Source organism: Haliotis rubra, unplaced genomic scaffold (genome assembly GCF_003918875.1).
Source record: "Haliotis rubra isolate DU_JTF1 unplaced genomic scaffold, ASM391887v1 Scf30, whole genome shotgun sequence".
NCBI lineage: Eukaryota > Metazoa > Mollusca > Gastropoda > Lepetellida > Haliotidae > Haliotis > Haliotis rubra.
This window is the reverse complement of record NW_025766969.1, coordinates 2,324,567-2,339,309: the sequence shown is the minus strand read 5'-3', so window position 1 is coordinate 2,339,309 and position 14,743 is coordinate 2,324,567. Positions and strand designations below refer to the sequence as shown.

At 41.3% G+C, this 14,743-nt stretch overlaps 1 protein-coding gene across 1 annotated transcript in view; it reads right to left on the bottom strand.

Annotated features, from left to right (window-relative positions):
• The window catches only part of LOC124282588 (serrate RNA effector molecule homolog), a 28,071-nt gene that overhangs the window by 1,818 nt on the left and 11,510 nt on the right, over positions 1-14,743 (bottom strand). Inside the window, 10 exon segments of the mRNA XM_046718594.1 lie at positions 988-1,038; positions 1,496-1,549; positions 4,594-4,672; positions 5,499-5,685; positions 6,537-6,690; positions 7,428-7,536; positions 8,197-8,350; positions 8,915-8,988; positions 10,418-10,505; positions 10,833-11,024. Coding sequence (XP_046574550.1) covers positions 988-1,038; positions 1,496-1,549; positions 4,594-4,672; positions 5,499-5,685; positions 6,537-6,690; positions 7,428-7,536; positions 8,197-8,350; positions 8,915-8,988; positions 10,418-10,505; positions 10,833-11,024 — 1,142 coding nt within the window.

The window sequence follows — 14,743 nt, the reverse complement described above, 5'->3', positions numbered from 1 at the left end:
AATTACAGTGGGTACAGTACCCACATGAGCTAAATCTTATCTGGAGCTCTGAGGTTGGTGGCCTGTAAATAATTGGGTCTGGATCACACAATCCAGTGACTGATACAGTAAGCAAACATCTACAAAGTCAAGTACGACTGAATGCCACAAACCAAGTCACAAAGGAGGATCACACGATCCATTCACTCGACTCTTACGGCCAGCATATGTTGCTGGGGACCTATTCTATCCAGGATGAATACAGTCCGGTTCAGGTATCTGAGTTTCGACAACTGTGTACTTTAGTTCAACAGCCGACTTTCAATGAGGCAAAAAGAGGCATTTCATATCTTATCAAAATATCAGAAACCCAAAAGGTTAAGTAATCCAAACATAACCATTATTGTATTGACCAGGTACATAATTTTTAAAAAGTCTCAGTGATGTAAATTAAATTCTGTATGATTGTTTCATGAGCATAATCATATGTCTTGTTTGAAGTCAAAGAACTAATCAATGTCCTTTTAGTGTGTACAAAAACATATAGTAATCTTGAATACTGAAGAGAGTCCAAAACATTAATGGATCTACTGTAAATTATTCAATGCTTGGATCACTGACACATCAAATTATTCCACAGTACTAATGGTAGTGGTGACGATGAGCTTGTGTTTCCCTACAGCTAATGGAGACATTTTGGCAGTCTAAATATATGTTCACTGAAAGATGATGCATTTGTCCTGGCTAAACATCTGAACTAAAGAAAAGCATAGGTAGAATTTTTCTAAAACTGTCAAAAGTCTGAAAGGAGAAAATTAAATCAGTGGTTCCTGAAAACCATTATAAGAAAAGAAGGCACATGAAACAGAACCTTATTTTCAGTAAAATACAATCTCAATCCTTTTCATGCTTTTGATATGATATTTTCTCTGCATTTTGTCTTGTTTGAATTGTTTTTGAATGTCAAGTCCTCAAAACACACTGATCAGAAACAGAGTATCGCCAAACCTGTATCTTGGCGATCGAGAAGAGCTGAGAAAATCTTCTCTATCTTTGTTTCTGCAAGGTCAAGGACTTGTGTCAAACTTAAACACAGTAGAAATCTGTCCATATGCAATTTAACTTTGTTTTTCCTTTCACAATCTGTATATATGCTTGCTACATTTCAATAGAATACCTATTGTGGCTAAACCATGATGAACATTTCCAACTGTTTGACCAGGAACCAACTTTCCATTTTTCTTAAGCAAAAACTAGGTATGTAAGTCCAAATTTCACCCACAGTGTCCATTTAACAAGTCATAACAGCTAATATGAAATTAAAGTTATCACACAATGTCATCGTTTTTCAGTTTCAGCATTAATTTCTCCACATCAGGTTGGCAAAGTCTATCTGAATTTCTAGTTCATTTTCAAAAAGGCCACACTCATACCCTCCAAAAGTTAGCCTGTACAAGTTGATGTGAAAAGTAACATGTTTTGCCAAACTACAATAAAATTGAAGTCATCGCCAAACCTGAATCTTGGCGATCTAGAGGACCCGAAACTGTCATCTCTTTGACCTCCAGCTCTGCAAGGTCAAATATCTTATATCAAAACCAATTTGAAGATTTACACATTCAACGTGACAGTGACCTAATTGATACAGTATTTCAACCATCAAAAGGACTCCAAAAGTTGCCAACACAATAGCAAAATATTGTTAAACAGAGACAAAAAAATATTTTTAACTGAGACAAATAAGTTCATACCCCAACTTACACCTAGTCATCCATCTTACACATTCAAACCAGTCTACACTATTCACCCTACAAAACTACCCATCCTACAACACATAGCTACTCATCCTACACCAACTACTCATACAGCAACTACCCATCCCACAATACACAGCTACCCATACTACAACATGCAGGTATCCATCCTATAACATACAGCTACCCATCCTACATCACACAGCTGCCTATCCTACAATACACAACTACCCATCCTACAACATACAGCTACCAATCCCATAACATACAGCTACCCCATCCTACAACATACAGCTACCCATCCCATAACATACAGCTACACCATCCTGCAACATGCAGCTGCCTATCCTACAACAAGCAGCTGCCTATCTTACGATACACAGCTACCCATCCTACAACTCACAGCTACCCCATCTACAACATGCAGCTGCCTATCTTACAATACACAGCTACCCATCCTACAACACACAGCTACCCCATCCTACAACATGCAGCTGCCTATCCCACAATACACAGCTGCCTATCCTACAATACACAACTACCCATCCTACAATACACAGCTACCCCATCCCACAATACACAGCTGCCTATCCTACAATACACAGCTACCCATCCTACAACAAACAGCTACCCATCCTACAACATGCAGTTGCCTATCCCACAATACACAGCTACCCATACTACAACATGCAGGTATCCATCTTATAACATACAGCTACCCATCCTACATCACACAGCTGCCTATCCTACAATACACAACTACCCATCCTACAACATACAGCTACCCATCCCATAACATACAGCTACCCCATCCTACAACATACAGCTACCCATCCCATAACATACAGCTACCCCATCCTACAACATGCAGCTGCCTATCCTACAACAAGCAGCTGCCTATCTTACGATACACAGCTACACCATCCTACAACTCACAGCTACCCCATCCTATAACATGCAGCTGCCTATCTTACAATACACAGCTACCCATCCTACAACACACAGCTACCCCATCCTACAACATGCAGCTGCCAATTCCACAATACACAGTTGCCTATCCTACAATACACAACTACCCATCCTACAATACACAGCTACCCCATCCCACAATACACAGCTGCCTATCCCACAATACACAGCTGCCTATCCTACAATACACAACTACCCATCCTACAATACACAGCTACCCATCCTACAATACACAACTACCCATCCTACAACATACAGCTGCCCATCCTACAATACACAACTACCCATCATGCAATACACAATTACCCATCCTACAATACACAACTACCCATCCTACAATATACAGCTACCCATCCTACAATACACAACTACCCCTCATGCAATACACAATTACCCATCCTACAATACACAACTACCCATCCTACAATACACAACTACCCATCCTATAACATACAGCTACCCATCCTACAACATGCAGCTGCCTATCTTACAATACACAGCTACCCACCCTACAACACACAGCTACCCCATCCTACAACATGCAGCTGCCTATCCCACAATACACAGCTGCCTATCCTACAATACACAACTACCCATCCTACAACACACAACTACCCATCCTACAACACACAGCTACCCCATCCCACAATACACAGCTGCCTATCCTACAACACACAGCTACCCATCCTACAACATGCAGCTGCCTATCCTACAATACACAGCTACCTATCCTACAATACACAACTACCCATCATACAACATACAGCTGCCCATCCTACAATACACAGCTGCCTATCCTACAATACACAACTACCCATCATACAACATACAGCTACCCATCCTACAACATACAGCTACCCATCATACAACATGCATCTGCCCATCCTACAATACACATCTACCCATCCTACAATACACAACCACCCATCCTACAACACACAGCTACCCATCCTACAACACACAATTACCCATCCTACAATACACAACTACCCATCCTACAATTACCCATCCTACAATACACAATTACCCATCCTACAATACACAGCTACCCATCCTACAATACAGAATTACCCATCCTACAATACTCAATTACCCATCCTACAATACACAGCTACCCATCCTACAATACACAGCTACCCATCCTACAATACAGAATTACCCATCCTACAACACACAACTACCCATCCTTCAATACAGAATTACCCATCCTACAATACACAATTACCCATCCTAGACCAACATCCCCCTGCCCATAAATTACACCAACCATCCATCCCACACCCTACTCTATTGTCAACCCAATCATCAAGTCCTATAAATAGCAATAGCTCCTTAATGTTACAAGTCAATATAAACAACACACTTCAATCAAACAGATAGAAAACCAACTGCCAATTGATATGTACATAATTTGGGAAGGGGGGCATCATAAAGATTTCCTGAAAGGATGTTGCATACTAGTATTCCACATGGTGTCAATTCGATCTAACCAGACAAACATGAGGAAGTTCATGCTGTTTTCACCTCAACCAGTAACACAATTAGACGTTACAAGGTTGGTTGTCCTAATAACCATTCACAGCCTTTTCAAGGCAATCATAGTTATATGTATTTGGTAGGACATTCTCAATTCAAACAATCATCATGCAAGTGAAGCATGCAAAATCAGGTATGAAGTATAATTTACTTGTTATAACGCAGCATTTTTGCATTAGTTCATGGAAATTCACAAACATGTCTGCACATACACACACACACACACATACATTAAACAGAAATCAATGCATAATTAGAGTGGAATTCAAAATCTTTTAAAGTCAAGTCGTTTATGCCTTGCAAAGCAAATGCTAATTCAAGGCCTCTTCAAAACAAAGCCTAAAATTCAACTCACCTATATCTGTAGGGCCGACGGTAGTCACCCCTGTACAGATCTCTCTGTTGGAAGTTGTGTGTAAACTGGGGACCATTGCCTGGGATAAATCAACCACATAATGAAAACTACAGTCATCCTGTCTCCAGTTCAACATATACACTGCTACATACATACAAGAATGTATCTTGAGAATCAAAACAAAATATGACACCAACAAACTCTTTCACCAGTATGAAGGATTTACTTAGGATGATGAAGGTGTGGTAAAATGAGGGCAAACTGAGAAGTGTTTTCACTTCTTTATAAAGTGATATAATATGTAAAAATATGTAAGAATTGAGGAATCCTTAACTTTTTGTATATAGAAATATCTAGTGGTGGTCTGATTAATTGAAATAATCGAAGATTGGTCGCAGTCACTAAAGACCAAGCAATCGATCATGTTTTCTCATAATTGAACACAAACAATTCTGGAACACTTGTTTGCATTAACAACATTTTTCACAAGGTTGGTTTTGTCTGTTACATTTCATGACCACTACAAGCTCGTTCCAAGTCATGATTGAATTTATCTTAAAGACTCCAAGAAATTAATGATCCTAACCTACCAGTCATCCTTTAAGATGTGAAATTTCCAAATGCCTTTTGTGCAATTTGCAAAAACACCAAAGAAGTACATGGTTTTTTCTTTATTTTTATTGTCCATTAACAAAAATAATCAGGAAAATTTCATAAATGATGCTAACCAATTATTTTCGATGATTGATCGGTTGTAATGAACCAATCATCAGTTATGAGATTTTAACCAATTCCCAGCACTAGAAATATCAGACAACCTCAACTGGGATATCATTAATTTAAATCTGGGAATTTTACCAACAAAAAATCAGCTTGATATATTACTGTCTGTGTAATAAACCTACCATACATCATAGGAGGTCCTTGCTGGTTATATCCCCCTTCCATCATGCCTTGCTGTGGGGGGCCCTGGAAACTGTTCCCCTGCCCAGAGCCACCACCACTACCACGGCTGTCATTCTGTTTGTTGCCTGGGTGCTCTGGTAATGCTGGACGTTTTGGATCATGAAGATAATTGTTGAAAAACGATACCTGCATAAACAAAAGCAAGCATGCAACATTATTTCCACATCTTGACACCCACAAATTATGCAGTTTCAAAATGTGAAACATTAAAGCACACCAATCCAAGATTTACTTGTGTTTTAAGTCCAGTTACAACAAGACTGACTGACTGACTGACTGACTGACTGACTTTGTTTTACGCCGCTTTTAGCAATATTCCAGCAACATCACGGCAGGGGACACCAGAAATGGGCTTCACACATTGTACCCATGTGGGGATTCGAACCCGTGTCGTCGGCGTGACGAGCCAACGCTTTAACCACTAGGCTACCCCACCGCCCCAGTTACAACAAGAAGACAAAGTCATCAATATCCCCCGCAATGGCAAAATACTCTTCATGATTATGTCTACGAGTTATGATTATGTCAAATATTTTAGGTGTGTATATAGAAAAGTGGAAGGAGAATATTGAAAGGTTTTTAAAGTTCTGCTCCAGAAAGGAGCACTATCACCAAATTCAGTCTAAGTCCAACTTGTTGCCATTGAAACGCCAAAAATATTTTATTCAGAATTCCAAAACTACCAAAAGGCACCAGTACACCACCAGATCTATCTATGTGCCAAGTTTGGTGAAGAAATATTGAATGGTTTTAGAAAATGGACTCCATCCGTCCATCCCTCCGTCCGTGCACATTTGTCTTTTCCTCCGGAGAACTCTAAAAATAATAGCCTGGTGACATTCACTGTGTTTTGAGCTTGATTTGATGGACAAAGTCAAAAATAGCAGAATCACAAAATGAATAAGTCCATTGGTATTTTGTGTATGATATATTTGATAACCTTCCAGTAATAACATTCATGTCAATTTTGTGCGTACCTCTTTTCTCACTTCTTCTACTTTCTCTCCATGTTTGTTGAAGACGTGTTTGCGGACAAACTCTGGTCCCTTAAATTTCTTGCCACTGAGAGGACACAGCCATTTATCCTTGGCCAACTCCTGCGTGTTAGCCTGGACAAACTTCTCGACCTCAGTACCAGGTTAAGGAGTGTAACCGCACTTCTTGCATATAATTTCAGAGATTAGATTGCTGTATCAAACTCAACAAGAACCGATCATAGTGAGTGAGTTTAGTTTTACGCCGCACTCAGCAATATTCCAGCTATATGGTGGTGGTCTGTAAACAATCCAGTCTGGACCAGACAATCTAGTGATCAACAGCATGAGCATCGATATGCGTAATTGGGAACTGATGACATGTGTCAACCAAGTCAGCAAGCCTGACCACTTGATCCCGTTAGTTAACTCTTACGACAAGCATGGGTTCTACCAGAACATTGCACATAAGCCCATGCACCTATCTAATTGTAAAACATTTCGATATGCACTAATACCAATGAGTAACCAAGTCTCTGTCATCCAAAAAGCATAAAGTCAAGACAACTACTACATCAACCAGTAATCAATGACATTGCAAATTACACGACACCTTGATTAAATCTTTCAAAATAGTTTGTTTCAAAATAAAATTTTCAAACAAGATGACATTTATCCATTTCTGTTTGCCTTCCATGTTAGAAACAATAACGCTGTTTCAGAATTTCACTTAGTCCTACTACTCATCATAAAGCAGATAACAGTCTTACTGGTTTCAATTTGAAAATATAATTATGACTGTCATAAAAAAAATGTACATGATTTACAAATGCAAACTCCTGAGGCACTCAAGACAAATGTGGTAGATGATAATCACTGGAATGTAAAGGATATGCCTCAGGGTCTTTCTTCCCCAGTTTGGTGGCCTCCTCATTGCTGATCTTCTCGGCACTTTCTGTAAACTGTTTCGTCTTGTTCTCAAAGTTGGCAATCCAGTCATTCACTGTCAACACAAACACATAAACACATTATAACACTATATACATCAACTGTGAAGACATTAAAACCTCATACAATAAGTGCATGTTAATCTTGATGGAACCTTCCAAGTCAACTTTTTTCACTAAGTTCTTGATTAGTTGTCCATGGGAAACCCACCATGACAGTTGTTTATACTATGACATGTCTCTGCACATCAATTTGGCCAAGGTTAAGGCTATGAGTAAATGAACTTTAAACAGTATGTCAGATTAATGTGGGAATAAGGTTGAAGAAATGCAGGTCTCAGACACAATAGTGAAACCTACAAGCATGGGTACCGCTCTGACAAACCCAGAAAGATAATCTAGCAAAACCAACTTCCTACCACTATTAGATAGCTGGTCAGCCCAAAGGATGCAACTCTGCAAAGCTAATTGTGGTACCTCAGATGAAAGAGCTAATTGTTACCCTAATTAGACAATGAAGAGTTACAGAAATCTTTGGCTCACAAATATTTTTGGCCATTTGTTTGCGATAAACAACTTTTAACTGAAACTCCAAACTTTATCATTAAAAACAGTTCATGCCAATCATATCGCAATACATATTAACCAGTAAACCAGTAATACCATGCACCGTACGACCTTGTGTACCCCTTCCCCCTCCTCCTAAATCAACTTACAGTCACTCTGAGTGATCTTTGAACCTGGCGGCATGCCTCGACAATGCATGATCCCACACCTGTGGGGCATCTCATCCTCATTAGGATATTCATTTGCACTATAGTAATCAATGGAGTGGACGATGCGCAGATAGAATATCAGTTTGTCCAAAACCTGAAAACACAATGTAAGAGAAATCTGAGTATCAACTGCGGGATCACTGATCAAATGTTTTCAAGAACAAATAACACCTTGGTACATACAGGGAAATGATAAACAAACAACAATATTTACTCAGCAATATTCCAGATGTATATTGGCAGCCTGTACAATACAATTCAGTGAGTGACATCATGAGCCTCTTACAAGAAGCATAGTTGCCTCTTATGACAAACATGGGTTGTAATCTGGATCTTCCTAGTGTAAGCAAAATTGAGTAGCATCCATTTGATAACACAAAACACAATTAACTTCACACATCTTCAGACAAGTAAAAGCAACTAGTAAACAAAACTACCGGAAGAAAGATGAATAAGGATCAACCAATTCTTTCCGATATCTGAATAATTTGTAATGCAGCAAACAGATAACTATAGTACTATGAAAGAATCTGATGGTCCTTAACTACTTTCTATTAGTATTCCAGCTTTACACAGGTAAAGGACACGTGAACAATCATTGACAAACATTCCTGATCACCACCATGTAGCATTTCTGATAAACAAATTCATACTCTACCTTCATCAAACTTTCATCTCTCTCTATCGACACTTCAGGATTAGCTTCTTTCTCTTTATCCTCAAGACTTTCACCTAGAAAATACATTACACTGTTACAACCATCAGTTGACCAGCTGTGTTGAAAGGAATCATATTCTGAGCACATGGCTTAAGACATGCCAGTAAAACTGAAAATTGCAAAGGAATTTAAATCCTTTGAGTATTGTTCAGCAACATCTTCCATACATTGTTTTTAAAGGAAACGTGACAAGTTAAAAGTGAATGGCTTCTAGACGATATATTAAGTCCACATGGGCTTTCAAGTATTGTGGTTTGAAATGAAAACACTTAGCCATTATGATATATCTGACAGCAACATGCTGTTTCAGGATAACTAAATGCTGTCATTCAGGATTATATCAGAGCTGGAGTGAGTGAGTTTAGTTTTACGCCGCACTCAGCAATATTCCAGCTATATGGCAGAGGTCTGTAAATAATCGAGTCTCGACCAGACAATCCAGTGATCAACAGCATGAACATCGATGTGAGCAATTGGGACACGTGTCAACCCAGTCAGCGAGCCTGACCACCCGATCCTGTTAGTCGCCTCTTACGACAAGCATGGCTTACTGAAGATCAATTCTAACCTGGACCTTCACAGGTATATCAAAGCTGGAGCACCTCACTACCAAACAAAAGTCATCAGAAGATGACAAATCCCCCTTGCCCCTACATATTTGAAAGAACAAGTCATCTGACAGTTATTGAAAGTCCAACTTGATCTTTATTAGACTAAGCCCAAATCATTTCCATGGAAATCATGAAAAATATAAATGCAACAAATCTGTAAATACAGGGTGGAAATAAAAGGCACCACTTCGAGGGGCAAGCAAGATCTGTTTATGCCAAGTGTTGTAGAAAGATATTGAAAGGTTTTCAAGCCACTGTGAGTACACTAGCAATTTTAAAGTTATTTCCACCCTGAAGTCCATCCCTCTGTTTTTGACTCTAAGTCGAATTGTTTCCATGGAAGCGAAGCCCATTCCTCCTTTTGACTCTAAAGTCAGAATTGTTTCCATGGAAACCGTTAAAAATATATATGCCAAAAATCTGTAAATAGCAAAAGGCACCATTTTAGGTTCTGTTTGATATATCTACCAGTTTTTGTTGAAAAATATTGAATGTTTTTTTAGCTCCGGAAACAAAATGATTACGGACGGAGGGACAGACAGACGAGGCATCAACTATATCCCCCCTGCAAAAGTTAATACCTATCATAGGTTTAATGTGAGTCAGTGTTGTTTATCGCTGCTGTCAGCAAAATTCTAGCTATATTACACTTTCCAGTCAAATGGTGAATATCATGAGCAATCTTCATATGACAATTCATCACCATGTTGTCAAAAAATCATCAAGTCTGACCACCTAATTCACTTCAGACACCTGCTCAAGTTACAACTATTCATGAATCCCCACAGGGTTGATTGATCATAAGTGTACAGTATATACAATGGGACACTACCTAGTAGTTCCTCCTCCTCAAAGCTGCCCTCATCTACCAGGTAGTCTGTGATATTCTTCAACACTGGGTTCTTGGACATCTTGAAGATCTGAAATATGCCCATCATAACACCTGACATAAATACTAGCCTATCAATAAACATGCAAACACATTCATTCACTGACCAGTGACGAGCCTTGTTTGAATAGTAGTCACAAACAAGTCATATGTTTTGTAACTTTTTCTTTTGGACGGAGTTGTGACTAACACTTTGAAAGTCAAAATATCAGCTTTATGTGAAGGAAACCTCAAAGGGCCACAATATCTAGAAGATTACAACCCAGGGAAGAGGTATGATGATCACTGGTATGATGATGACAGCAAATATACAAGCAAATACTGGATTAAAACCAATGATCAACACTGATTATATTACCCCCTTTTCTTCATCTTTCTTCTCCTCCTCGTCCTCCCACAGTCGCCACTTGTCATCTAGATTCTGGATAATTTTGGCTGCTATCTTGATGTCATGTTTCACCACCTGTTTGTGTGCTGTCAGTCCTGTCACTGGACGAACACGTTGTTTCAACTCACGGTTCAAGGTGGCTCCCAGTTCACAGTCACGTAACTAGAACATTGTCCATGATATTATCAGTTTTCATAAATAAAGATGATATATGTTCAAAATAACAATAGCTATCAAATAAATGTTTGCATGCCAAAGGGACACAGCCCTCCACAGCAAACTTCCGTGACTTAGATGACAGGGCCAATTGTGCTCCCCAAGTAAATGATTGTTTAATAGGCCAGTGTATTTATTTTGTTTGGCTTCAGAGTGTGTGTTATATGACACTTACAAATTTCACACAAATGTTATTGTTTCAAACATGACATTACCATAAACATAGTTGCCTTATTCACAAACTTAAACTTATACAAAACTGTAGAGGTTATGAATTCTTTGAAGAAAGTCCTCCTTGGGGTACATATAAGCATTAAAATGTCCATGTTAAATCCTACAACAGTTGTAACTATATTTTTTAATAAAATATTTACAAAACAAAAAACTCGTTTTGTCTTGTGAGACCACGCCTACAGGGCCCCACTACAGCCAAGAGCAGGTAACTCTCGCCGTCTACCTCGTACCTCACTTTTCATGCTGAACGTATCAGACAGAATGAGGGGAGGCGGGTGGCCGTACCCCAAGGAGGACTTTCTTCAAAGAATTCATAACCTCTACAGCTTTGCATAATTCTTTTTCAGAAGAAGTCCTCCTTGGGGTACATATAAGCATAAGACAGACTCCCAAAGATATTTGAGCAGCGAGTGGCATTCTGTCTGGTAACAACTAAACCCGTGGTGGAGTAAAATCTACAACCGATACGGAAATAGAAAAAACACACTTACCGAGCCACCTGACCGCTGATGTCAATCAGGCAGGGCGTGGCTAGGTTGGGAAATAGAGAGTCCAAGTTTATACATCAATTGGCTCAAATCAATTATGACATAAAACCCCACCCCCAACCATTACAATGGAAAGGAATGTATGGGGACATGCCGAAACAACTCCCAACCCTAATATAGCCCAAACCTGCGTAGCGTGGCGAGAGGTATAAGGGTAGGGAAAGCGTAAAAAACGCTTAAAAGCCAATAACCCAGGAGTAGAGCTAATAAGTACTGCAAACTAACGCTCGAATGCACTCCACCTGTTTGTAAGAGGGCTTTGCTGGGACCTCGATAAACCCCAGAGAAATTATTAGCCTCACTAAAAACTGTCTGAGGAAATCGAACGAGTACAAACGCCATTGTACGAGTTAAAAGCAGGAGAAAACACCCCCACCAAACGCTCTCGGCGTGAGGAGGGTAGGTGTAAACCACCATCACCCAAAGTGCTGATTAACACAGACTCCCAATTACCGAAGTCTCGGGAGGAGGAAAAAAACTGTTAGCGTACTAAAGTCCCCTGAATAGCGAAAGGCATAACCGAACATGTGTTGGCTCACTATTACACTAACCTGGTCACGTGACATTTGGCTCGAAGAGAGGCATACCAAACAGTGACCCGTGGGGGGTTCGTACCCAATTCTGCCGAAAGACGGGTTAATAGCATATGACCGGTTATAGCGTTCAATACCGGACCCGCCCTCTCTTGCCTTTAGGTGAAGAGGACGTAAGGGACGTATGTACACCCAAACTCGACCCAACCCGAAAAGGGTGGTAAGGCTTGTATGATGTAGTGATATGAACCATATCGACATTGAACACAGAACCAATACCAATGACCAGTTACTAACTTGGTCAGGGTGGCAGGACACTCTCCACTGGAGAGAACCGAAAGAACGAACCAAGCACGATTCTTAGAATGCGTGTCAAGTCGGTAATGGCTAATGAAGGCGTTCTGCCGGCTCCAAAGAGTGACAGAACCGATCTCTTCATTGAGCAGTGCTGCTATGTATTGCCAACAAAGCAGCATCTGCCCTACCCAGTCTGCCTTCAACCCCTCGGGGGAAGGTAAACCTTAGCATTGTAACCGAACAATTATGGAAACAAGCCAACGAGATAAAGTCTGCTTGCTAGCAGACACCCCAGTCTTCCTGCCACCAAACAGAACACATGGGTACCCGTACGGATCCCTTTCGTTCGCTTGTTATAGTCACTCCCAACGGGGTGAGCAATCGAAAGATCAGTCGCCGGTGTGGAAGGTTGGGTAAGGGGTGGAAGTTCGATATGAGCAGTCATGTGGAAAGCAATATCGATCTGAGAGTGGTAGTTATCCGGGAGGCGAATACGGACATGATCAGTATAAAATACTGTCAGTGTTGGGTCAGTGGGTATCGCATGGATGTACCCGACCCTTCTACCAGAGCTCACCACCACAAGTAAAGCCGTCTTCCAGTCAGGGCCAGACAGCCAATTGAGAATTTCAAGGTGGGCTGGGTCGCCCGCTGAGGCGGTCGAACCCTGTTCATGCCAGCTATGAAGTGCTGTAGGCAGAGCACCATCGAACGAGGTGTGAAACGTGGAAATAGCCATGGAGTACCCGGGAATGGTGGAGGTCATAAGGCTCTCAACCAAAACGAGGTTATAGTAACTCTAATATCCGAACAAAATCCTCTGAATGGGGATTCTGAAATCCCCCTATCTGCACACCAGCGCTCCCCACCTATGAACACACTGAACGGGTGTCGAATCCCGCCTCGAAGCCAGAATTGTGTCTGCAACGGCTGCTTGAATTCCGAGTGTCTGGAGGTAAGACCTGACAGAGGCAAAGCCACCCAGCGAATCTGAGGATTCGGGTGTGGTGCCCCGTTCAAAGTGAGAATGTCTGGCCGAAAAGGTAATTCGAATCCTGGCGTGCGGGATTGAACACCAACCTGACTGCTGTTAATTCCAGCACAATGATGTGCAGGTTGTGACATCGTCCCAACCCGGGAGGGGTGTTACTGGCTGGACTGAGAGTGACAGCGTCTCCAGGGGGAGCCCCTCGGAGAGACGACTGACGTCTGTCCATCTGACTTCGTAAGAGTGACCAACACTGATCGTGAGGTTCCCAGACTCAACTGTTCTTCTAGGTACGGGTGAGAACACCGGCACTGCGATCTGGCTATCTGGGCTGTTATAAACCTGAATTTGGTAAACACCCTTGGCCCCGTAATGTAGCCGAAGGGGAGCACACGAAACTAGTAGCACGTCCCGTCGAAGAACCGAAGGTAAATCTTGAAATCAGGGTGCAATGGAACAAGGAGGTACGCGACCTCCGAGGTCGATTGACATGCGCCAATCCCCTGTCTCGATAGATGAGATCACCAAGCTTGGTGTCTCCATCTTGAAGGACAGTACCTCTATTAACTTTAGCTCTCAGATGAGAATGGGTCTGAACATTCTGTTCTTTATGGTAACGAGGAATAAATGGAGTCAAACCCCACATATTCCTGACCATTGGAAACCACCTCGATGGTTGCCTTGCCCAGCAGAGACTGGATCTCGGCACAGAGTATTTTCGCCGTCTCCCAGGAAGCCGACACTGGCGTGCGCCACACTCCGACCAGGGTTTACGGCAGAATACAGTAACCACCTGCAGTCGGCAACATAACATTAGGGATGAGGGATTAACGAGAAGCTCGACAGACTTCTGTGTTCCTCGAAACAGTCCCGGGCGCCATAGGCCCATAACTGCACTCATCATTTGGCTGGCACAGCTACAATGCAGTCCCTAGCCAGATGAGAGTTGACCTCCGTCAGATGCCGCCGCAATTCTATCTCGCACTTGCCTCGGGGACGAACCTACTCAGTGTTAAGTTCAAAGTAGCGAAAAGAGCCGAAGCTGAAATCAACTTGACCACTGTG